Genomic DNA, 26,578 nt, shown 5'->3' with positions numbered 1-26,578 from the left:
CGCTAAGGAAGCTTAGTCCCAAACAAGAAGATGGAGGAAATAATTCCCTTATTAAGGAAAATGTATTAAGAGCATTTGACGAAGTTTGGGGAGGAAGGAGCACAGAATTCAAATGAGTCGAGAGAAGTTCCTTAAACACCAGAAGGGGTTAAATTGTGAAGAGTCAGCTGTCACAACAAGAAAATCCAAGCACACTTATCAGGAATATTTCTCACTGATTCACAAGGTGGAAAAAAAAAAAGAAAAAAAAAAACACGTTGCTAATGTCAATTTTGAGGACCTCAAGAGCTGATACTCAACACAAGATGGCGTTTGTGACCCTATGGCTCTGTGCCCAGCAAGAAACCTGATTGGGAGAGGCAGGCGGATCTTTGTGAGTTCGATGCCAGCCTGGTCTACAAGAGCTAGTTCCAGGACAGGATCGAAAACTACAGTGAAACCCTGTCTCGAAAAAACAAAATGAAAAAAAAAAAGAAAGAAAAAGAAACTTGATTGGGGATCTTCTGTGTCTCCATGTGTGACATCTTAGTATAGAGCATTTCCTGTGTACAGTTCATTTACAGTTAGCTGTTACTCTGGATTCCTTTTCGAAATATCAGTATTAAGTTCCCCCTTTCAGCAAGAGAGCAGGAGAAGAGAAGGAACCATGGCTGGGGCCAGGCTTGCCCTTCCATTCCAGGCATGCCTGATCCGTTAAATCAACTCGAGTTCAGGTTTCCCTTCCAGAAATAGGGCGGGGATGTTGAGCAGCTGCTAGGAGCAGGGAGTGGCTAAGAGTTGGAAAACGCCTCAACACCATCTATCTGCCTTTTACAAATGGTTACGGGGCGGGGTCCGGGGGAGGGGGACCGCAAAGAACCTAGGAAGCGGAAAACTGTCCTTCTTTATCCCCACCCCAAAACTTCTCTCAAGCCTGAATTTGGATCCAGGCTGACCCATGAGGTGGGAACAGGTGTGCCACACCCTACTCCACTTGCCATAAGCATAAATTGTCTTGCTGTGCCCTTTGTGTTGGGAACCCATTAATCAAGGCAAGACAAAGGCTAGGCAGACAGGACCGGAGGAGATGGGGTGGAGGGCGAAAAGAAGCCAGCGAGAGCCAGCTTAACACTGGGAACATTTTAGATGACATCATTGCTTCAAGGAGATGTGTTCCTCCCTTTCCCAGAGCTGTAGGCTAGCATACTCAGGAGGCAGCGAGAGTAGGGTTGCCTGGAGGGAGCGAATTGGTAGGTAACTGTGTGTCCATAAACCAGAGAGTAGTCCAGACAGTAGCAGTCCTGAGTGACGGTTAGCTAGCCAGACAAGAAGCCACCTCGGCAGGAGGTGTTTGCTCTGAGCCGGGCTCCGCCCCCTCTTCTCAGCGCGCCAGCCCTGGGAGGGGCACGCCGATTTAGGGGAGGGAAATGTGTGTTCAAGGGGGAGGGTCCGTAGCGACCGGCGAAGAGCGGCCTGCGCATGTCAAGGCTGGCAACACACTCGGCAAGGGGGCGGCCCTGGAGAGGGGCGGCTTGATCACCCAATCACCCAGCGTCGGGGATCCACAGGATCCAGGGGCGCGCTCCACGGAAGGGGTTCCTTCCTTCTACCACCTCTGAGATCACCAACCCTACGGGAGCTCCCGCCTCTTTTCCAGCCCCTGGAGGACCGCCCGGGAGCCCGGGCCCCTGTGTACAAGACTGAGGTGGAACAAATTCTGTAGCCCAGACGACGGCTGGAGTGGGGACACACCCAGCCCGAGAAGCCTGCCGGAGCTCCTGAGTCTCGGAGGATCTAAGTCGGAGTGTCGCTGTCCCCAGGGGTGGGGAAAGGTGAATCGACTTGACTCCTTCGACAGCCCAGCATCCCCGCGCTGGCTGTGCGCTTCCCTTCCTAGCCCACTTTGCTTTGGTTGCAAAAGCTAAAAGCTGGGGAGAGATTGGAATTCCAAGAACGGGGTGGGCGGGGAGGCTACTGTCCGTGGTGCTGAGCCAAGCCCGGGTCTCGCTCCAGCGAGAGAGCACGAGGTGGCCTGAGCTGACACCCACACTCAGCACGGGATTCCGCAGACCCCCCCCCCTCCCAGACAGGGCGCATGACCTTTCTTCCTCCTCCCACTCAGAAGGTCGCTCCCTTAGGGGCAGCTGATCCCTAAGGGTTTCCTCGAAAGAATCAGAGGGCGCAGTCTTTGACAGAGATTCTCTCTGTTTAGCTCCAGAAACCACTTACAGAAAAAGATGCCTGCCTTCAACAGATTGCTTCCCCTAGCATCCCTCATGCTCGTCTACTGGGGTAAGTACAGCACCCTGCCCTGCAATATGCAGGTAACAGGCATCACGATAACAATAACAACACTTAATTGATGTCACTGGTGACAAAAAGGAGCTTGCTTGGCTTCCTTCTGTGTATGTCTGCCAGACATGGGTGTCCACACATGTGCTCCCAGAAGGCTGGCATTGGAGGTTGCAAAGGCACCTCCCCGACTGCCCTGTGGCTTGGTATTCCCCCCCCACAACCTTCTTTGGTGCTTCTTCCAGCCTCACTCCTTTCCTAATTATCCCTATGTCCTCCCCTAGCTTACTCCTCTGCTGAAAGGAGTGTATCCTAATCCATTATTTTAAAATTCTCGCTTGTGTTTACATTGCATTACTCAGTGGAGACTCAGCCCTGAACATCTCTGTGGGTTGGGGGAGCATTTCTTTCTACTTGAAAAACAAAATATAAAGCACAAAAACTGGATGCATGAATTTTAGAGAGAAAAGACTGTAGTTGACCCATCTGTTACATTTTAACGAGGAATGAGTGAGAGAGTGAATGGCTCCAGTCATTGGTTGGTGTGCATTGATAGACAGATGTGAAGTGCATTTAGTTTACGGGAACATCTGGAGCTGAGGTGCTGTGGTATTTGGTTAGCTGGTTGGTTTTGTTTGCTGGAGTTTTTGTAGGTTTTTTTTTTTTTTTGGAATGATTGTTAGCTGTGAGAGACTGACTGAGATGGCATTGCCCCTCTAGATAAGGAACTTGTGAAAATAATGCTGGGCTAAATAGCCTCAAGTATAGCTTACTACAGGGCACCTGAACGAGTGCTGAGGGAACTGGGCATCTAGGTGCTGATAAAATACTGTGATACATGCAGTGTTTTACTGGATGTAAATATATAAATATATGTCCCTGTTTATAATTATATGCACTAGCATGTATCTGAGCATATTAGTATGAGTATCTAAATGGACTAGTGAGACTCAGCAGTGTGTGTGTGTGTGTGTGTGTGTGTGTGTGTGTGTGTGTGTGTGATTTCTGGCATCTTTGCTTTCATGTCTCTGACTCAGCCCTCATATCAAATATAGGTGCTCTTCAGTTCATAAATCAGTTTAGCTACCTTCCTCCAAGCTCAAATACGAAAAAAAAAAACCATAATGAACTGTGTCCATCTCTGTTACAGAAAGTAGGCTTGTGGGATTATGTTCTTGCACTGGGCTTGGCTCCCCCACTGCCTGGGCAGTGGTAGGCATGCCTGTTTGCCTTCACACCACGTTGTCAAGCCTTGGATACAAAATGTAGTTGCATGCATTATTTGGATTTTGCATGTGACCAGAGGAAGCGCCCAGTTTCCTGTTGAACAAAATGCCTAACGAAACAAGAATAGGACGGAAAAGGAAGAAAATAACACCAACCCCAGGGGCAGACTCACCGCAGCCCATTCCCTGTAGACCACAGTCTACTTGGAGATGAAACTGACATAATGCGCTGCTACTGAGCTCACCTGTCTTGAAGATCAAGGCTGCTATTTGCTCCAGGGAAATGCTAGAGCGAGGCTTGGGAGGGGTTAGTTAGTCTGACAGGATAAGGAAAGGGGGAGGGGGGTAAGGTTTAAGTTGTAGAGAGGGCTTGAAAGAGGTCGGTAGAGAATTTTTTCCAAACTCTAAATCTGTAAGTTCCCTCCCCACTTCCAGTGGGCTGGGGGTTGGGGAAATGCTGCAGCCTCAGCAGTCTGGGGCTAGGAACCACAAAGCTCTGGTTTGCTTCTCAGTTCTACAGGTCCTACTTCTTCATTTTTATTTGGTGACATCCCCAGAATGCCTGATAAATGTGAAGTCTGGGAGCTGTCACAGATCATATCTAACGCCCCTTTCAGCTCACAAGTCAATCAGAAGGGAATATTTATAGAATATTACTAGAACTTTCAGAGGGCCTGTCTTCCCTACTCCCTCAAAAATCTTGGGGATAACTAACAGGACAGGTTACATTTATCCTTGCTCGCTCCAAGATTCTGTGGCACAAACATTGGTTCAGCCAATAAGGGTTTCAGAATGCTCGGTTGTTTGTGTCGGGGAAGAGCCACACTCACAAGTACAGTTTTCCTTTATTTGCAAATAATTCTTGTATCCATTAGGCCTTTTGATCACCATGTTATGTAGGGGCAACATGTGAGCTATTTCCACTTTAGGGCATGAGAATGTGAGTTCATAAAGGACAGAGGGCTTGCTAGAGAGCTGCTGTCTTCCTGATCGATCTCTGTCTTCCTTGTAGACACATGTGATGCTGTGTGCAATTGTCAACTGGACACTGGTCCTGGTATTTCTCCTCTAAGCCTTCCTCTCATCCCCCAACGCCACCCCCTTTTCCTAGGACTTCATCCATCCTTTAGCTCCCAGTGCCTTCTCTACTTTTGCTCCCCCAAGGGTCCCCTGTATTGGGGGATTTTTCTTCTCTTGGCAGCCCTTCCTGAATCTCATTCCTTCAAGGCTCTGCTAATCTGATAGACCAAATCATTTCAGGATGTTAAGGTCTAAAAATAACTTTATTCGTGTCCCCCCCCTTGAATATTATTTACATTATAATTAAAGCCTTCATTATCTTACTGTAGAGGAAGCAGTCTAGGGAAAGTTCAGGAAGGGCAAAGAAGAGAAAGATCTGGAAGGAACAGAGAAGGGTTTTTTTAGGTGGTTTTTTTTGTTATCTGTCATTCTTAATTTGTCACTTTTTTCATGATTGTCTTCATTATTATTGTATTCATATGAAGCTGCATTCCAAGGTCAATGATGCAGTCCAGAACATTACAAGAGATTATGATATATAGCCAGTGATGTGGTTGACCTCTTCCATGCGTTCCACCTTCTGAGGGTACCTAGATAATCTCACAGGAAACAAGGCAGTGGCATGGTGGGGAAACTGACTTCCCTGTTGATGGAAGGAGCAGGAGGTCCCATTGCAAGGTGCAAGCAAATGAGGTGAGAGAATTTTGTGGCCATTTTGTAATGTGCTGTCTGGGACTGCAGGAGCAGAGTTGTCTTGCCTAAAAACTGGACTTGGCCAGGAGAAGGTTCACAGTGGGTCTTCCCTCCAAGGGCCCTCTAAAGGAGGCAGCCACACCCCATGCACTGCCACCAACACCCAACACTCTGACTGTGCAGGGTGCTTCCTCCCTCATTACAAATGAATGCCTGCAGTCCTCCTCTGCAATCCAGCTATGTGTTCATGAGAGCACAGCCCCCAATTCTGTTATGCAACATTGTGTAAGCTAGCTCTGCTATCACCTAGGCAAAGGAACTGCCCAGTTTCACCACTGTACAGCTTTTTAAAATTTTTCTTTAAAAATCATTTCGTGTATGTGTGTGTGTGTGTGTGTGTGTGTGTGTGTGTGTGTGTGTGTGTGTGTGTGTGTGTTTTGATGTGGAGGTATATGTACATGTTTGGGGCTGCCCTAGAGGCCAGAGGCGGGTATCACATCCCCTGGAATTCAAGTTACAGATGGTTATAAAGTACCTGACATGGGCACTGGAAACCAAATTCAGGTCCTCTACAAGAACAACAGGAACTCTTAACCATTGAGCCATCTCTTAAGCTGCCTAAGATTTTATTGGATTTATTTCTTGTGTTGGGGAAGCACATGCCACTGTGCATGTGTGGAGAGGTAAAAGATAACTTATGTAAGTCAGCTCTTTTCCTTTATCACGTGGGGCACAGAGGTTGAACTTCAGTTTGTTCACCTTGGCTGCAAGTGGCTTTATCGGCTGCTCCATCTTGCCAGGCCCTGTACCAACCTCTTAATCATTCTTTCTGCTTTTTGAATCCACTTCCCCTGTCAATTTATTCTCCCCTTGGCATACTGACTGTGCAACATAGTAGAAATCATATTATTCAACTCAGAGCCTTCAAGGTTCCCTAATTCATGCTGTGCAAAAGTCAAAGCTCTGTGTCCTATAAGACCGGGCGAGATGGGACCCTCCCCTTCCCTTACCTGTCTCTGTTCTCATTGCTCGCTGGTTTCCTACCCTGGGCTTTGCTGTTCCTTCAATATGACAGGCATACTCATTTGAACCCTCTTGTTTGTCATCACCTCACACAGACTGTGGCTTCTTTTTTTATTTCTCTTCAGCAGCTTCCCAATGCCAGTGTTCCATTCTCAGTGAGGCCAGTCCTGATAATATGTTCTTCCTCTCCTCTCCTTGCCTTCCCTTCCTCCCCACCTCCCCTCATCCTCTCTCCCTCCTCTGCTGCTTTAATTTGTTTTGTAACCTACTTGTACCACCCCATTGAGATTCAGGCTCCAAGGGAGCTGGGATGGGTTTGTTTGGTTCTTGGTACCGTACTGGCTGCACAGTGGGTACTCAATACATTCACCAAATAAATGGAGGTAAATACCATTATTAATGATATTGATTCAGGACACAATTGAGTAAATTAACTCATAGGATTTTCATGACCTATCTACTGGGTGTTTTATTTTACTAAAAAAAACTATTGAATAAACTGAGTCTCAGAGAAGTTAGGCAGTGATTCAAACACAGTCCTTAAATTTTCTTTTTCTTTCTTTTTTTTTTTCAGTCCTTAAATTTTCAAACACCACTCTCAGCCTGCTTCTACTGCTATAACGGTGCATTCCTTGGGACTTTTCCCTTTCGTGCCTTTGAGACCGACCATATTGGTCTGTTTATCTCTGGCACCCCTCACCGAATATGAGAATCTATGTTACATGGAGTTCTTGCTGCATACACTTTTGTACAGTAATGCTTTTCAGTTGCTTTGAAAGCGAGTCTGTGATGAAGACTATAAGTGTACCACATGCCCAACATGTTTCTAATAATTTTACCCAAGATATGGACCTTTCTCCATTAAAACAATGAAAACGATCTTCTGCAGACTACAGGATGAGGCTAGCCCCCTTCCCTTGAGGGTTTGTTTCAAAGCCAATTCATTTTTTTTTCATTTAGAACATTCTTAAAACTTTAATTATAGTGCCAGCAGGTTCCAAATCCCATGTTTAAAATGAAATATGACATTGAGCTAATTTTGAAATATCAGTGTGTTTTGTTCCGCCTTGCAGAGCCTATGCTTGTCATTAATTCATGGACAAGGTACCAGAGGATCCCCAATTCTTAGGTATAAAATCCCTTACCAAATAGTGTTTATGAACAGCTGCAGCATCTGACAATATATTTTATTTTTAAGTTGTTTTTTGAGACAAAGTCTCCTGTAACTTAGGCTGGCCTCAAATGCAGTAAGTAGCTAGAAAGTCCCTGAATTTCTGATCCTCCTACCTCAGTTTCCTGAGGGCTGGAACTGCAAGCATGTTCCGCTCCACCCGATTTATTCAATCTTGGAGCTTCTTGCTTGTTAGGCAAGCACTCTACCACCTGAGCCACGGCTCCACACCAATATTTGCTATTGATTTAGTGGATACAGGGTCATACTCAGTAGCCCATACTGACCTCACACCTGCAGCAAATCCTGGCTAACTAAGAGGGATTTGTTTAAAGTTAGATTTGACACCACATGCCTATAATCTCACTGGGGAGACTGAAGCAAGAGGATTGTGAGTTCAAGGCTAGCCTGGGCAACACAGTAAGACACTGTCTCAAAACACCAGAAGGAAAACAAATTCACCGCACTAAACTGATGTTTAAAACTTTTAAATTTGACTCTTTCTTTTCCATTTGTCAGCCCGAAATGTTTGAAGACAAACCTGTCCTGTGTCCAAGTTCAGCACCCCATGTTCCCACATTTGTCCCTTACCAGGTCTTGCTGATGGGCCTTCCTGACCACCTTTGGGTGTGCACGCATGAACGGCCCCCTTTTGTTGAACGTGAGATGCTGAATGGATCACAGCATCCGGGTTTGTTCTGAACACTGCAGAACTACCCCTACTTCCCTCTGCACACTGTGCATCTGCTCATGCATCCCACACTTGTTCCGGCATCTGTGTCCCGATTTTGATTAGTTCTGAATTTGCAATCTGACATAGTCACCTTTTTTCTTTGGACTTGGAGTTTCTAGAGGGCGGGAACCAAAAGTCCAAACCTCCATGTGGTGTACAAGGTGGTGTTTGATCATCTGACTCCTCTGGAATTTGAATTCTGTCTCTCTACTCTGCACAGAGCTTTGCTCCAGACTAAGTGGTCCATTTGCCATATTTATACTGATGCTGCACCATTTTTCATGGGTCCCCAAACTCAGATTCCCTCTCCTCTTGACGTTAGAGTCCTCAGTATATCACACCACAAAGTGCATGCAAGTCTTTTCAGCGTGGGTCCTATCTACCTTTCTATTTCATGGCCCACCAGTCCTCTCTCCTCTTCTCCTCAGTCCAAGCACAAGTAACTAATTGCCCCTCGTGGACCTGGGCACATTACCAACATGACCTCTTGTGTGTTCGGGTTGAATCACCACACGAAATGTATTCTTTGCTAGGTTACAGATGCATGGAGAGCATGGCTAGTGTTTTGTTCTTTCTTGAGTCTCTAATCTAGCATCAGACCCGACCAAAAAAAATGGATTTTCATGACTGCTGGATGAATGGTCAAGTGGATGGACAGTTGACGGATGGTAGCATGGTCTGTCTCCTCCTAGATTCCAAGGCTTTGAGGTTAGACTCAAGTCCATCCTGTCCTGCATCTTCATGGCTTCCAAACCCTTCCAGTCGAGATCCATCTCTGCACCATCTTAATCGAGACCCATTCTGCTCATGCGCAGTCAAGGAGCCCCAGCAACAGATGCACACGTGGATCTTGTTGTTTTCAAGCGTGTCTCATGATTCTTTCTTCTCTGTCTTTCCTCCCTCCCTCCTCATTCCCCCATGCCCACTCCGATTGTCCCCTTCTTGTCACCCATCCTCTCTCCAGTCAGAGTCTGCTTCCCTGTGTGTGTGGAAGTACCCTCGGAGACGGAAGCCGTGCAGGGCAAACTCATGAAGCTGCGCTGCATCTCCTGCATGAAGAGGGAGGAGGTGGAGGCCACCACTGTGGTGGAATGGTTCTACAGGCCTGAGGGCGGTAAAGATTTCCTTGTATGTCAGACTGCTGCCTCTGGTCTTTCGTTTGCTGGTCTATGCTGTTGTATGCCTGGCTCCCGACAGTCCGGGAGATGATGCCTTGACCTGACATTCCCTCCTCTCCTGAGCACTGACATCACCTCAGCAGATAACTGACAGCCTTCGAGTCGCCCAGGGTCTTTGCAAAGCAGGCACTCGGCCAGCTGTAAGCAATCCTAGTTACAAGCAGGAGAAGGGGGTACAAAGAGGTAGATGTGTTGATAGAGGCCGTGTGGGCTAGGCACCCTAGTAGACCTCTTACAGGTGTGTTCATCTTTCATGCAGTCCTCTGAAATGGACTTAATGAGGTTGAAAGAAAGCAAGCAAGGTAACTTTATGGATAGCTCTTCCAACTATCACAGTCCCAGTGAAGTAGGAGCAACTGAGATGACCAGACCTTGTATGAACTGATGTGCCCAGGAGAGCCACCTCTGTGGGTCAATTGTTTAGTCAGTTCTTGACACGCGCTGTACCCCGGGTGGTCATGCTGCCTTTCTCCCCAAGAGGAACCCTAAACCTCAATGGGCTATACACCAAGGATTTCACTCCTGGCGGGGTAAGAAGCCCTCAGACTCTGTGCCAGGGTCAGGGTCAATGTCAGTTCTAGTTTGGGACAGCGCTCAAGGGGTTGTGGTTCGTTTAAATCAGTGTCCATACTTTCACTGACTCTGGAATCAGGCTGCCTGGCTTTGATTCTTTTCTTCAGGCTATTTGGCTCCATACCCTTAGACATAGTCAATCTCTTGATGTCTCCAATTATTTTGTCCTTTTAAGTGGGGATAAAAACAAAAGCTTCATGATGGGGTTGTTACCAGGCAGGACATGTGAGTTCTGATTTCTAATTCATTTTAAATGTCCTTGAAATATGGTGTGTTCGTTGGGGAAAGTGATGAGCAAAAGAATAACGTTAACTTAGTAACAGAGTTTAGATTTGAACACACACAAGTTTAGATCTGTATATGCTGGTCTGACAGCAGACCCAAGGCTCTCTCTGGAGCTCTCCCTTGCTCTCCTGGGTCTCTTCACCTATTGGAGACAACAACATGGTAACATTGACCTTCACTTGCTCATTCTCTCCCCCCGACCCCGCAAGTGGATTCATTTCTGATTCTAGGTAGTATGTGGTATTTGAATCTAGGTCGGTGCCAAGGCAAGGACCAGCAGCAACTCTTTAGAGCTAACTTAAGCTTGAGTCGTACACCAGGGAAGGAATACTCAGATTTAGTGCCCGGTTCTAGGAAGCCAGGGGTCTTGGCTGGATTGGAAGGACCGGCCCATGGGCTTCAGGCCTTATCACAGGCTAGCTGCATTTGCTGCTGGTATACCTGTCCCAGACCACAAGGTGCAGCTGAGGCACTAAATGTTAATGTCTATGAACATGAGTGTGAATTTTAGTCCACACCCACGCTTAGTGGAGCCTAGATGGGAAAAGTGTCGTGTCAGAGTGGAAGTATCTGAGAAAGAAGTCGGAAAGAGCTGACTTTGGTTCTATTTCGGCCCAAAGCAAAAGCTCTACACGTCTCTCTGTTGTTGAGTTCTCTGCTCACTGGCCTTCCTTCCACATTCTGGATTCCCGTATGTGTCCTGGCCACAACCACCATGATGGATGCCAGGCCAGAGAGTCAGGCATTAAACTCAGGGCTGTCAGGTACCACCCCTGCTCACAGCTGCTTTGTTGGTCTCTAGATCCTCTCCGTCGCTAGCCGCCTCATCACCTCGCTCACTATCCTTCCTTACGCCCTTTCTGTCTCCATCCTTTCCTTTTCCTGTTACTAGTCTCCTTCACGGATCAGCCACCCTCCTTTCTTCTCCACTCTGCTTCTTTTTGTTCACCCAGGATTCTTTCTGACTACTCCATGCTGCCTCTCCCCTCACCATGTCCTCATGTCCAGACATCTGTCTGCCTCTACTGCTTTCCCGTCTTCACTCTCTCTCTCGGCTTCCTCTGTGCCCTTTTATCCCACCCCCACCCCATGCTCTGGGTCTTCTGGTAACCTTGTCCCTTAGTTTTCCTGCCCATGGAAACTCCTGCTCTTCCTTCCTCCCTGTCTTTTGCCACCATCTGCTTCCGCTCCTCTCTCTGCAGATATACGAGTATCGCAATGGCCACCAGGAGGTGGAGAGCCCCTTCCAAGGTCGCCTGCAGTGGAACGGGAGCAAAGACCTGCAGGACGTGTCCATCACTGTGCTCAACGTCACGCTGAACGACTCTGGCCTCTACACATGCAACGTGTCCAGGGAGTTTGAATTTGAGGCACACAGGCCCTTCGTGAAGACCACGAGACTAATACCCTTGAGAGTCACTGAAGAGGGTAAGACTGGGGCCCAGAGTCTCTTCAGGGGTTGGGGTGGAGGACAGTGGCTTTCCACACATATGATACGCAGATCTGCCTTCCTTGTAGGGCCCACTTCCTACAACCTGCCTCGTCAGAAGCCCTTGCTGTGGCTTCCCTCAGAGCAGACAGGCTAAAACAAGATATTAGGATAACTTCCCTGGTTCCCTAGAGGAAAAGGACAGCCTCCACAAGGCCTCCAGCTAACAATTCAGGCATGCCTTTTTCTCTGGCCGGTGTTGAGTCCCTAATTTATATGTAAACATCATCTCTTCTATTGCGAGCCACATATATCTCCAAACAAATCGCTTTCAAAATTTAGTGAGCCTCAAGTCTCCTCAGAGTCTTAAATTTTTAAATTTCCATTTATTTGTGCTCTCTCTCTCTTTCCTCTCTCTCTGTGTCCGTCTGTATGTCTGCCTTTCTGCATGCACACACATGTGCCATGGTGTATGAGGAGTTCAGGGGACAGCTCATGGGAGCTGAATCTGTCCTCCTACTATGTGGTAATAGCATTGAACTCAGTTCATCAGGCTTGGTGGCAGGCCCCTTTACCTGACGATCCATCTTGCTGGCCATTCCCCATCTACAGTATCTCTCTCTACAGGTGTCTGCCTTCAGCTAGGAGTGGGAACAAGTTGCTAGCTCTCTAGTCTTTAAAGTCAACAGACTCTTTGCATTTGTTGGTGGCAGGTGGAAAATTCTGTTAATAACCTAACTTGTATATTGCATTCCCGTGCAATCTGAGTCCAGAATCGTGGGGGAACCGCACAAAGTGCTCCTCCGCCACTATCAGGAGACTCAAAGAACTGTGGCTCACAGCCCTGGCAAACACTCCTTCCCAAGGCAGAATGTGAATCCTGCACCCTCCTTTTGTGTTTCCTCACCAGGGCTAGGCCGCCATGCCATTCTCAGAACCTCTCACACAGTAATATTTCCAGCATGTTCTTATCACTGCCCTAAGATACAAGCTCGTGAGCAGGTGGTGGTGCAGGCTGTGGAGAGAGAAGACAGGTATAGAAAGAGCGTGCCCTAAGCAAGGGAGTGGAGGAATCACAGCCTTCAGGCCACTCAGCTTGAAAATAAAAGGTGTCATTGTTACAAAATTGAGGCAGTGATGGTTGCTGGGTCTTGAGGGTGAATGGCAATGAGACACTGTAACTACCTCTAGCAGAAGGGAGGTCTGGTTCTGAACTTGTAGCAGGTTCAGGCCACCTGAATGAAAACTTGCTCATCCATTCTCAGTGCTTGTGTTCTCTGGTGAGGAAATAGGGGGGTTGAACAGGGAGCTCTCTGAGGTAAAAATCTCTTTAAAGTTCCATTACCCTCATTTGTTTATGCAATCTTTCCTCCCGGGGGAAGGAGCCTGGTGCCATCTTGTGTTCACCCGAGGAACTGTTGACTGGTGCCTGCTGGCGCAACGGCAGGTGCCTGTGGGTCTCTATCTCCTGCTCTCTCTGGCTCTGGCCTCCAGAGATGTGGGGACACAGCCCATGAGAAAGTTTGGCATCACTGTGCTAGCCTGCCTGTTTGTCACCAGAGCAATCCTCACGTAAGAACAGAGGGGAAAAAACAAATTCATAATTAGAACAACAGAGCCACACAGGCGGTAGGGCTGGGAAGGAGTTTGCATAGTATTTAATGCAGGTGCCCTTGTGGGTATGACTTCAGGAGCGGTGATCTGTGTTCCTATGGCCCCCTCAGGCACATGGAGGCTACAGGTGTGGCGGGAGTGCTCTGAGGAGCAAAGGGCTTGCTTAGGAGCACGAAGTGCCATGAGAACGGGGACCAACATCCACATTTTTCCACTATCAAGTTAACCCCCCAACTGTATCTTTCTTTCTGCCGCCCTCCCTACCCCATGACACTTTCCCTCTGGGTTTGGATTTTGCCTCTGGAACCCCTTGGCAGCCCTCCCCACCCTCAGATCACTCACAGGTACATGACAGATGTCTGTTTGCCCCGCTCCTGGAGCCCCAGGGGATCTGCCTGGTTCTCCTTGTTGACTTTTTCCAGGCTTAGTCTCTCTGTTCTCATTCTAAGACAGGAAGCTGTGGCCTCTTCTCCTACAGGCGACAGAAATACAGAGGGAACCTTCCTGTTACTACCTCGGAGCTTTGGCACCAAAATAGAAATAGCACACTTTATGGCAAGCCTATCACACACATTCATTAGGTCCTAGCAAGCCCCGCAGAAAAGACAGGTGAGGAACATGTTCATGCTCGTATGCTCCCAGCTTCACTCATGACCTCCAGCTCTAACGGGAGAAAGAGAGCTGAAGGTCTAAGTACCTAGATTTGAGAAGCAGGCTCACACTTCAAAAACACATTCTTGCGGTCAGTAGAAAGGATGCACACAGCACATTGCCTCCCGGGAGTGATCTTACGGGCTAGGGGAAACTGTGCATGGATGGATCAGTGCTACCCAAGATCCCAGGAGAAGTTCCCCCTGGAGGGGCTTTCAGCAGAATCTAGGGTCCTTCTCAGGAGGCTGAAAAGCAGGACGTGGTCCCAGGATAGAGGAGGCAAGAGATCAAACCAGATAGTCAAGAATACCAATACCTAAGAGAGGTTATAGCAAGATGAATGGAAAGGACGTGAGAAAGGATGGACCACAAAAGGTGTACATATCCTGTCACTAGAGACAGGCTTTATCCTGGCGTGCGAGAGAGCACTGGAGGATTTTAAACGGGAGATGGAAGGATGCATGTGCTTCAGGAGCCGACCTGGGGAGAGTCCTTATAAGTTTCCTGAACCCTCCAGTACTCACTTCTCTTGAGGTTTGGCACAACCTGGAAGGCCCTCATTTCTCCTTCCAGACCCATGGAGAACATGCTTCTACCACTGACGACAGTAGCCCTAAATGATCCTTCTCTCTGGGGACAGCACCTCTACTACCTGTGGCTTTGAGGTCAGAGGTGGCTAGAATAAGGCATGTTCTTTATATCTGTGTGGAGCTTCACATCTGACAAGACAGTGAGGCCATTTTGATGTTGTGTTTGTTTGTTGCGTAGTGCCAGGGTATGAGGTAAGCGCCTTGCAATTGGGCTGTCCCTGAGTTCATCACCCTCAAATACACTGAGTAATGTAACATTCGCAACAATCCAGACTACTGTGAAGGATTATCCTCATTTTACAGGGTAAGAAACTGAAACTCAAAAGAAATGAGTATTACACAGTAGATAGTATATCATGGATGCAACACTGTGTGCGTGTGTGTGTGTGTCCGCAATCATTCTGACTGTCGTTCCTTCTTTCACTTTCATTCCCCTCATCCTTATGTCTAGAAAAGCTGAACAGTCAAGTGAGAAATCTGATAGGAAGTCAGGCAATGGGGATCCCTTTGATATCCTCATAAGCTCCTCTAGACTTGGCGTTTATTTGAGACTTAAACACAGGCTTCGTACATCTGTGAGCCCAGCGACAGCTCTGGGTCCTGTGGGACACATGTGTTCTGAACCCCATTCTCCTCCTGGTAGAGGGAGAAGACTTCACCTCCGTGGTCTCAGAAATCATGATGTACATCCTCCTGGTCTTCCTCACCTTGTGGCTGTTCATTGAGATGATCTACTGCTACAGAAAGGTCTCCAAGGCTGAAGAGGCAGCCCAGGAAAACGCGTGAGTACTGAATGACAGCTCACACACTCGGAATGTGTGCTCTCACTGGGGAGGGGTTAAGCTCACATACCTGTCTACATTCCTCTTAACAATAATAAGAACTAATAAGAACTCTCCCAGAGCCAGAACCAGGTGGTAGTGGTGCGCACCTTTAATCCCAACACTTGGGAGGTAGACGGCGGCAGATCTCTGTGGGTTCAAGGCCAGCATGGTCTACAAAGAGTTTCCATCCTGCTCCATAGAGTTCCAGGACAGTCAGGGCTATTACGCAGAGAAACAATTTCTCAACGTCCCACACACATAAAGAATACATTATTATATATGTATTGTACAGATAAAAATAGTAAGCCTAGAAGAGGTTCTAGGAAGGCCATTGTAAGTCATAGACTGTCTTAGTATTGCTGTAGTAATAAAAATAACAAAAAACGACGGGGGGCAGGGAGGGTTCACTTTGTTTATACTTCCACATCAGTGTCCATCCTCAAGATGCTTAGAACAGGAGCCTAGAAGCAGGAACCAAAGCAGAGGCCATGGAGGAAATTCTTACCGGCTTCTATTCAGGACCACCTACGCAGGGCTGCCACCACCCACAGTGAGCTGGGCCTTCCCACATCAATCATCAATCAAGAAGATGCCCCACAGGCTTGTCCACAAACCAGTTTGGTAGCGGCATTTGTTTTTCAGCTGAGGTTACCTTTCCTAGCTTGTGTTGAGCTGATGAAACACTAGCCAGGACAGAGACAAATCAAGATTTGATTTTAGGCCAGCTGTCTCTTGGCCTACACCTTAAACCACTATGTATGGAAAAGACAAGCAGCTGCCAAAGCAATCTCATAAGGTTATGTGTGATCATAACCAGTTGGTAAATGTTGAGGCTGCCTCACAGAAGGCAAGCACATTGCTGCGGTGAAGGGAGAAGCTGGGAATTGAACCCGGGCCTTTTAGTCTTGATATCCATGCTCTTTCTGTCACATTCAGCTGTTTCCTTTCTGCATTTGGAGCTCGTCCACCCACCTGGGCACTGCCCCTCATTAGCTAAGGAGTGCCACAAAACACGCGCTCTCCTTTAAGGTTGATAGCAAGTGAATACCTCAAGCAGGGAATCTAATCCCCTAGTATGGCCGCCTCTACTCCCCACTTTCTCCAAATACCCACACCCAAGACTGACTACATGTGAGGGCTGCTGGAGTCTGTAAAGACAAGGGGCTAAGAAACGCTATTGGCCTATTGTTTGGAGAAGAAAATGGAGGTATGTTAAAAAAAAAAAAGTCCACAGACATCCAGACACTGCTGAGGCAGTACCTAAAATGCCGAGGCCATTACTGCCTAGAATTTTTGTTTGTTTGTTTTCATTTTGTTTTTTAAGACAGGGTTTCTCTGTGGCTTTGGAGGCCATCCTGGAACTAGCTGTTGTAGAGCAGGCTGGCCTCAAACTCACAGAGATTTGCCTATCTCTGCCTCCCAAGTGCTAGAACTAAAGGACATGCACCACCAACAACCGGCTATTTTTAATTTTTAATTTACATTTTTGATAAATTTAAATTTTATCAGAAGTTTAAATTAGCTCATTTTTGTGATGCCCATCATCTCAGAGAAATAAAAATTACAACCAATTTTTTGTAAAGACAATACGCATGGTTTAGTAGGGTATGAAGCTTGGATACGATGAACTTCCAATTGGGCTCATACAAGAAACAGAGTAGGAACTAAGAACCTCCAGTACAGCTAGAATGTCCAGGGGGCTACAAAGGATAGACAGATGCCAGCCAGCTTTGAGAAAATCCAAGGAGCTTATCTATGCTGGTCTGACTCGAAGAAGACCCAAAAAGATTCTTGGAAAGAAGTAATGACAAGCTTGCTGTCACAGTATTTGGGATTTAAATAGGCACTATCCACATGATGAGGAAAATCTAAGATGAGAAATTTGATTCAAAGCTACAGAAATAAGAGAATAAAAAAGAAAACATTCCAAAGGGGCCCACTCCCAGCCAAGGCCTCACAAGGTACCCCAGGCTAACTGGGCCTAGCTCTCCTTTGTAATCTCCTCCCAACCTATAGCTCACCGAAGAAAGAAATCGAGCTGAGGAAGATGTGTTTAGCAGCAGGATTAAGTCCCAGGAGACCCAGACACAGAAGATATGAAAAGAAAGCATAGAAATGAGCTGTTTAAAATAGAACAGGGCGAGGCTCAAGAGGAAAGCCTTGTCTGTGAGAGGCCCAGGGTTCAGTTCTCAGCACCACACAAAAATGAACAAAATAAAATATTTACTGCAAAAGAAAATTTAAAAAAAAAACATGAAGCCAAAGAGCAAACAATTTGCTAAGAAAGGTCAACCAGAGTTGATAGAAAACCAAAAACTGTTTGGCAATAAACTAACAGTATAACAGTACATAATAACTGATTATGTACTGGCGACCAGAAGATGAATTTGAAAAAGTTAAATAGAATATGGCACAGATATAGAAACAGTGAAATATAATGAAGAAACGGGAAGGGGAAATGAGATGATTCCTTATAGAAGACAGCAAATGCGGGAGAATCGCATATGCTTAGAGAGGAGGCCGGAAAGAAACGACTTCCCTAGCCAGAAGCGTGATGTTCATGGTCCTCTACTAAGGATGGCTCATCCTAAGAGTATTTTACTTTATAATGATGGGAAAGCAGTGTGTGATCAGCAGGTATTACTTCAGAGGTTGGATTCTGATGTCTTCTGAGACTAGCAATACAGTCTGCTCCCTCCTGATGCTGAGCAGGTCTCTGTGAACCTCGGCCTCCAGCCAGCAGGTGGCACTGTTGCTAAGTAAGCTATGCTCATAGGTAAGGTAGGTGTGTTAAAGGCATTGCTGTCATCGATCAGGACATGCCGTCAAAGCTAAGGAAAGCCTTATGTCCTGAGTAGGGTGAATGCATACATCTATACCTAAACACAGCTTTTCTTTAAACAAATAAACTGCAGCTACTCGGGTACTCTACATCAGTATCATCTGACACGAGTCTTCGGAAGAAATACGTATAATATGAGGAACATGACAAGGATGCTATCTCTCCTGCTCCTAGATAATACTGTGTTGGAAACCTCGGGTAAAATAAGAAATGTGCTGGGCTCCTTCTCCTGTGGCTGTGATAAGACACCCAGACAAGAGCAGTTTGTGAGTCCAAGGGTTTATCTGGCTCACATTACAGTCTGGGCAAGTCACAGAGAGCAGTCAAGAACAGAAGGCAGTGAATGTATACATGCTAAGGTTCAGCTCGGTTCTTCCCCTTTTACACTGCCCAGGATCCCTGCCTAGGGGATGGTACCACCCACAGTTAAGATGGGGTGTCCTGTATCAGTTAATGTAATCTGAACAATGCTTCACAGTAATCTACACAGTAATGTAATCTATCAGTAATGTAATCTACACAATGTCTCACATGGGTGCCCAAAGACTTTCCTCCTAGGCTTTGAACTGATGGTTAATACTAACCATCACCAATATGAAGAAGAGCAGGATAAGATTTACAAAGAAGAAAAATATATTATCATTATTACACCCAAAGTATCATTATCTACATAAAATCTCTTTAAGCAACCTAGTTAAGAATATTCTATAAGGTCGCCAATGCCAATCCACCTTCAATCATGTATCACATAATATTTCATCCAATCACAGACCATGGGTACCATAGTGGTCCCATACAATCACATCACCTAATGGCAGCCTAGTTTGGGTATTAATACTTTATGATGTTCATAAAAGGACAAGATCACCTCATAAGATATTTCTCAAACTACGTCTCTGAGGGAGAGCAAAGCAAGAATCTCAAAAAAAAAAAAAATCATTTGACTATATCCCAGCAACACAATCCTTAAATTAGAAAAAAATAATTAATTGCAACAGGGGCTAAGGAGATGGCTCAGGTATTAAGAGCACTTGCTGCTCTTGCAGAGGATTGAGGTTCAGTTTCCAGCGCCTACATGGTGGCTCACAACTGTCTGTCGTTCCACATCCAGGGGATCCAGCACCCTTTTCTGACCTCCATGGATACCAAGAACACACATGGTACACATACATACATGCAGGCAAAACATTCATTACACATAAAAAATTTTTTTAAAAAACTTTTATTGCAATTGTAACAAATGCCCAACAGTACTTAGGAATACAGAGAACAAAAAGGGTGAAAGACCTCTGAGGAGAAAATGACAGCACCTTACTGAAACACGAGAAAAACCCGAAGACTAGAGAATGAAAACTCACTCTTCAAGGCATTTCCTGCCCAAAATCATCTTCGAAGTCAATGAAATTCCAATAAAAACCTTCATATGATTTCTCAGAGTATCTGATAAATTCTTCTTAAAGATCACACAGGAGGGAAAGGGGCAACAATACTTAATCCAAAGCACAACTTGATTATCTTCGGTTCTGTAAAGCTACACAGGACTTATGTTTTAATATTCTTCTGGGTTTTTCTGTGCACAATACTTTAAACAGGTCACTAACTATATTTGTGGGTTGGAAGTCTGCCCACCTCTGACCCAAGTCAGTGCAAAGCAAAAGCAGTACACCTGGAAGACGTCGATAGTAGGATTTGTCTTAGGAGCTATAAAGATTGTCCAAAAGGGAATAAGGCCAAGTGTGAGACTAGCAAAGAGAAGTTAATAACATTAACCATATCTCTACAAGCCAGAACAAATCAGAAATAAATTTTAAAAGTAGACATAAAACTTGAAAATTGCCCTAATGGAGCAGAAAAGTAATATGTGTAAACGCGGAAAATGTTCCTCTTTGTAGTTGAATAAGAATTTATATTTAAAGCATCATGTTTTACAGGGAAAATTCTTCAATAAAATACCAAAAGTTCAAGTCAAAGATAGGGGGAGAAGATAATTTTTCACTACATTATATGGAAAACCTTAATTGTTCATGCTAAGAAGCTATAGGAAAACTTATGAACAACAGATTAGGACAAATTTTCCAAACATGAATCAATAAAAAAAATAAATATTTCAGGAGAAAAAGGAGATTTAGAAGTAAAACAAGATCGCTTGCAAACAAATGGAGATGCTCAACATCACCAGTAACCGGGCAGATGAAAATGAAAGCAGCTGTGAAATACAAATTTACAACCATTGAGTTTAGTCTAAATCTCAGTCTGTATCCTGAAGATGCTAAGCAATGTCCGCACTGCCGGTGGAGGTCTTCATATGCGAATATGGGAGGGATCATTGCTATATCTGCTCAGAGGCTAATTGTAGATTTGTCTTGGGAGGTCCAACCATAAGGAAATACAGAGCTATTCTGTGTACAGCCTTGTCCCTGCGTCATGTGCCTTCCTGTTTCCTACATGTTCACCAGTGACTACTAAAGCACTGCCTCTCCTCCCCCCCCCATGCCCTCTGCAGGTCTGACTACCTTGCTATTCCTTCAGAGAATAAAGAGAACTCCGTGGTGCCGGTGGAGGAATAATGCGGTGTGACTTGAGGTGATGTACAGGGTTTGGGGAGGGTGAGGAGGGTGTGGATGGCAAGCCATACAAACGTTGTCTGGCATCCGCAACTGACGTGACATTCAATTTGGTCTTTTCTACTAGGCATAGCAGTCCCGCCCTCTGGGTACTTTAAGTTAATGGTCAAGTCACAATGCCTTCCATTATGTCAAACCCTTCAGAAGCTGAAGAATGTTGCACAGCCCAATCCCCTTGGTCATGATAACAAAGCCATAACAATTCTCTCATTGCCTCTTTGGTACAAATGTATTTGGGGAGGGCTGAGCTGGACTTTCTCAGTGAGTTCTTCTGTTGTTGCTAGGTGATCTGAGCACTGAGGGAGTTGGATATTCCCAGTTCAGTGATGTCAGCAGCATCAGCAAGGTGCCCCGAGAATCCCAAGCATCTGTCTTTCTATTCATCAACCACCCACCCCAACTGTGAGATTTTATCTGACTTCCAAGCTCTATTGGAACTCTACACATCTTGAATGAACTGAAGAGCCAACATCTTTACATGAACTAAACCTCGCTCTGTCCTTGCTTTCAAGCAAGCAGCTCCCAACTCAACTAAAGTTGTCCCTTATGCTCCAAATGACTTTAGACAAGTACTGGAGAGTAGTGTTTCCTCTGCCCCAACTGTCTGCCATTGGGTCGTTCTCCACTGCTACAAAAAGAATGGATATACACCAGAAGGAAGCACCGATTAGTTTGGGTTAAAGCTAAAGCATGTCATACACTTCGATTCACTGACATCAGTTTTTCTTAAGTCCATGGCCTGCTTCTCAGAGCACCAGAAAGCAGCATGCTCCTCCAAGGTTTCTGGAAACATCTTCTGTGGGAACTGGTATGCTTTCCGGAGCTTAGCGTTTCAGGGCTAGATCTCCGTAATCCCAAAGGCCTGGAGCAAACCCAGAACTTCCAAGAGGCCAAGGAAGGATCCAGGGCAATTTCATTAGGCCTTGAAAGTGATACAACATACTCCTGATATTGGAAACATGGATGTGTGTCCTTTCTGGATTGAAATTGCTCAGCTGTTTCCTTCTTAGTGTCTGTGGATCAGTATTATTCCTCATTTTACAGGAGGCAGCTGAGACTCACACAGGGATGAACAGAAGCTTTAGGGGATTAAAGCTTTCAGTGCTACTAATCTCACATTCCCTGAGACGGAAGATGTTTTGAAGACCCTGACACTCAGCTTGACTATGGCCATGCCACTTGCCCAGCAGAGGCTAACAGTCACAGGTTCCAGGAACTGCAAGCCAGGCAAGAGAACACAGAAGGCATGACACAGACCTGCAGAATCTCGCATGAATATGAAGCATCCTTCAGAAGACACAGCACCTGAAGATGATATCTATACAGACGAAAAATGTCTTAGCCTGACATGGAAGATGAACACAATGGCAAAGATAGGTGTGTAGCTTCTAAATACCTCACCTGTAGATCTGTAATGTCTGGTATTTGATGTTTGTGGGCCCCCCCGTCCCATTCAGGAGAGCATAGAATAGGTGAGAAGACCTTAGTCAGCATCTCATTATCTCATGTTAATGACTGTTCTAAGTGCAATATTCTTTAGCCTATACAGATAGAAAGGGCAGGAGGCCTTATGGGATATAAAATGGCAGAAGTGGGATTCCAGAAGAGAAATGTCCCTCAGATCTGAGGAGATCTCTAAGAAAGACCATTCTCCACTCCCACGGGGGCTTGTCTGACAAGCTCATTCTCACCCCTCCCATCACTGGGGCATACTTGAAACAAGACCCTCATCCTATATGAAAAGAGTAATTTTGTTGGAGAAAATATTTGCAATAAATTCAAGACCCTTCTTCTCATCGGCGACTTTTCCACCCCATGCTTCTGAAATAAAAGAGACAACCAAACACCTTTTTCATACTTTACAACTAGAGAATACACTTGAATTAATGCAGCATTTACCCAGCCACAGGCTGGTTGGTCCAGACCTTGTGGTGGTAGCAAGCTACTCCCTCCATCCTACTGTCTGCACGATTATGCATCTAACCCTTGACGAGGTGGTATGTATAACTGCCTTTTCCTCTTTATTTAAATACTTCCTAAACAGAATTCCAACCTAGATATCAGAATTCATAACGAAGCTGGATGGCACCAATCATATGTCCCTTACAAGACAGTTTCTCTTTCCTGTTCCCTTCTCTAAAATGGCAATTTTTCTCATCCTCGGTACCTGTTTTCTTACACCTGGAGGGCTTGCGAAGCATCCTTTTCTCTCCTCCACAACCACTCCAGTGGTATGAATGCTGTTGATGCTCCGTGTTACAATGAAGAAACAGAGGTCTTCTGACATCAAATAGCTTTACTAAATCATCAGGTCACCTAGCCTCCTGTACTCAGAGCTAGGGTCCTAGTCCTCCCTCACCCACCTCACTTGGCTTCCCAATTACACCATCACTGCTTCTTCTCGTCTTTCCCTCCCTCACTTTTGTCCAGCCCTTTCTTCTCTCCATTGTCCTCTAAGCTTCCTACTCTACAGCTTCTTTACTCCTGCCTTCTTGATGGATGCTAGACACATGCTTTGATCCCATTCTATCGTTGTCTAGTTTGTTTACATGGTGGTTTACCCAGAATCACAATTGAACTTCCTTATGGAAGATCATGATGGTAACCTACAAGGTCTGGCACTCACCAGCCTACTTCAAATCATCACCATCTCCATTTCTTCCCATACGTCAACTCAGAATCCCAGACTAGACATGTGCAGGCTGGAGTGTTGTCTGGTGTGCTCTCGCTTACCAAAGGGCTTAGAAGAGCTCTCAAGGGCTATAATCATTTAGAAACCCCATTGTTTGTCTTGGTGCTGGGTATTTCCTGTGACTGATCCTCAATCATTTACTGAAGGTCACACTAGGCTGAGTCTGGTTTTCCCTTTCTTGCTGCTTAACAGCTCTGAATTCAACTATTCAACTCAGCTGTCCAGAAGGCATCTTGTCCTATGACTTTTACTGTCAGCTAGATCTCAAATCAAACCCCAGTCCTCGAGGGGAAATACCCAGTGCTTGCTCCTGTCTCAGGCTTCACTTTCAGTCCATTTGATAGCATTGTTCTTTGGTCTCTCCACCCTTAAATAACTGTACATGCGAGCTTTCTTTTGAATGTCTGGGGTCGCTCTAGACATCCACTAGAATTAGTAGAAGACAGCAGTGGAGTTAAGGAAAAGAGTAGGGCTGAGGAGAGAGCTCACTAGGTGATGTGCTTGCCACACAGTCGTGAGAACCTGGGTGCTGTCAGGCATCATGGTACACTCTGGTGCTCCCTGTGCCAGGGAGGAAGAGACTGGAAGGTCTCTTCTGGGCCTCGCTAACCAGGTCACCTGGCCTGGCTAACTTGGTGAGCTCCAGGCAAGTGAGAGAACCTGTCTCAAAAACCAAAAACCCAACAAGGTGGACAATGCCTGAGGAATGACACCCAAGGGTGACTTCTGGCCTCCACATGTGCATGCCCACAAGTTAAGGCCTGTATGAGTACATGCGTAAATGTGAACACACACACACACACACACACACACACACACACGAGGCCAGATCCAGTGGTGCACTCTCGGAAGCAGGAGGATCAGAAGTTCAAGGCTAGTTCAGCTGCATATCGGCATAGTGGAAGGCTAACCTGGGCTACATGAGACCCTGTCTCAAAAAAAAAAGAGCTAAAAGAAAACACACACACCAAAACAAACAAACAAACAAAAAATAATAGCTCACCCTCTCCACATCACACTACCACCACATGTCAAAAAGTATGAACCGAGCACAGTGATGTATGCCTTTTTCAGAATCTGTGAATCTACTGGGCACAAACCACAGGGAAATGTTTGGGATGACACTTTTGCAGGGAGAGGGAAGAGCTAGATACACCTCGAATGTATCATCAATCTTTTCCCAGTTTCACCAGGAAACAAAGTGTGGTATACACACACACACACACACACACACACACACACACCTACCTTCCTCTCATTTCTGTTTTGTAAATGAGAAAGCCCCAGTTCTGGGAATTCACCCAGTCACTGCAAATGTATCTAAATACGACTTTGGTGTGCTTGCACAGCAATCTGATCATCTATTGGCTACATTAATACACCCTGTATTGAATACTAGGTTCAGCTCTCAATAGAACCCAGGATCTTAGGTCTGTAAAAGTGTATGTGTGTGTATGTGTGTGTGTACACACTTGTGCGTAGGCCCACAATTCCAGTAAACTCTCTGTTCATGTCAATAAAGTGTCTCTGAAGACCACACGCTCCGGGTTTGCTCTGCTCACAATGTGCGTCTGCTGCCCACTCTGCCTCCCACCTAGCATGCAATCTGCCCTACTTCCTGCACAGAGATTAACCTTAGGAAATGAAAAGTACTCCAAAGTCTTGAGCTAACCATGCTAGATGTGGGATCCGGCCTTTCAGGGCTTCCTGTCCTCTGCACAAAGACAGAAGAGCACAAGAGAAATGTGCACTCTTGTCTGGCATCACACATTCCCTAACCGGGTGGGGAGATGCCGACTGCAAGGCAGATCTAATGTAGGGAAGACTCGGGGGGCTTCCCGTTTAGGGAGCAGCATCACGGCAACGCTGTCTTCCAGTACCTAGCTTCCTAACAGGGGCAAGAGCCCCTAAAGAAAAAAGCCTAACAAGAAAGTGTGAGGATTCAGTCCAGCAAAATCGGTTGTGGGGTTTTGCTTAAGGGGAGGCAAAGGTTTCTCTGTGTAATCCTGGCTGGCCTGGAACTTGCTCTATATACCAGACTGGCCTCAAACTCAGAGATCCACCCGCCTTTCAAGTGCACCACCACACCCAGTTCCACCACAGCTCTCGGAATGATGCTGGTTAAGACTAAAAACATGGCTTGAGAGATGGCTTAGTGGTCAAAAGTGCTTGTGGCTCTTCAGGAGGGCCCCAGTTTAGTTCCCAGTACCCATGTCAGGTAGCTCACAACCCCTGTAACTCCAGCTCCTAGAGATCAGATACCCTCTCTGGTCCTCTGAAAGCACCTGTATTCACAAGCACACACAGACATGAACATATATACAGAATTAAAAATCAATCTTTTAAAAATATGTAAAGACTAAATTATTGTAGTACGATTCCAGCTCTCATACGAAGTGACATACATGCACTTCTTTATAAAAGACATTATCCCTAAACACTAACGATTGAAATGATAGATGGGACTCGTGGCCACACTAATGGTTAAGAGTGACACATGAGTGTGCTCAGGTAGGACAGTTAAAACTCTCCCCCTCCAAGGCTCTTGGAACGCTGAAGGGGTAGAACAAGTGTAGGATCCAGAGGACAGAAATTGATCATGACGACATAGCAGTTGTTTAAGGCCTAACCAGGACTTGGCCATTCATTCTATCGTAGATGGGATAGGAGCTCCTGAGGTCCTACCCCTCTCTGAGGGTCTCCTGAGGAGAGAGGGGTGTTTTCCTCAGTGGTGTAACCCCTAACAAGTTGCTCTGGCTCCAGCAAGCAGCCCCCCCTTCCTGTGCTTATATAAACAACCTAATTAAACCCAGTGAGTTACAAAAGTACATGAAGGTAGGAGGGGAAACAAGCATGGGTAGGAGGGAGATAAGAGAGGGCAATGGGGATGGATATGATGGCAATACACTTTGTAAGCCTGTATGAACGTGTCAAAAATAATAACAAACATTTACTAAATAAAAAACAAAAATTCAGAAACCTAGCCATTCCATTATTTCAGGCTGTTTCCTTTCCTAAGATGGAGGCTTGTATGTGGGCAACACATGACTTCATGCCTTGCTGTTGAGCCTATCTAGGGACATCATAAACCCTGGGGATGAGGACTCCCGATGGACCAAGCAATAAACACACACAACCA

The 26,578-nt window shown here is 45.9% G+C and overlaps 1 protein-coding gene across 2 annotated transcripts; it reads left to right on the top strand.

The window, feature by feature from the left end:
* Positions 1-1,257: 1,257 nt before the first annotated feature.
* Positions 1,258-24,978, top strand: Scn3b (sodium voltage-gated channel beta subunit 3). Of its 2 annotated transcripts, none has more exons than XM_075966308.1 (7): positions 1,258-1,811; positions 2,192-2,271; positions 9,102-9,265; positions 11,376-11,601; positions 15,101-15,239; positions 20,627-20,706; positions 21,032-24,978. In XM_075966308.1, the coding sequence occupies exons 2-6, from the start codon at positions 2,217-2,219 to the stop codon at positions 20,688-20,690; spliced, it is 648 nt and encodes a 215-aa protein (XP_075822423.1). In that variant the 5' UTR covers positions 1,258-1,811; positions 2,192-2,216; the 3' UTR covers positions 20,691-20,706; positions 21,032-24,978. The 2 variants fall into 2 exon arrangements, with proteins under 2 accessions (XP_075822423.1, XP_075822424.1); XM_075966309.1 differs by having other exon boundaries at positions 1,333-1,811; positions 20,815-24,978.
* Positions 24,979-26,578: the final 1,600 nt, after the last annotated feature.

This window comes from Microtus pennsylvanicus, chromosome 3 (genome assembly GCF_037038515.1).
Source record: "Microtus pennsylvanicus isolate mMicPen1 chromosome 3, mMicPen1.hap1, whole genome shotgun sequence".
Lineage (NCBI taxonomy): Eukaryota > Metazoa > Chordata > Mammalia > Rodentia > Cricetidae > Microtus > Microtus pennsylvanicus.
This window is presented reverse-complemented; position numbering and strand designations above follow the sequence as displayed.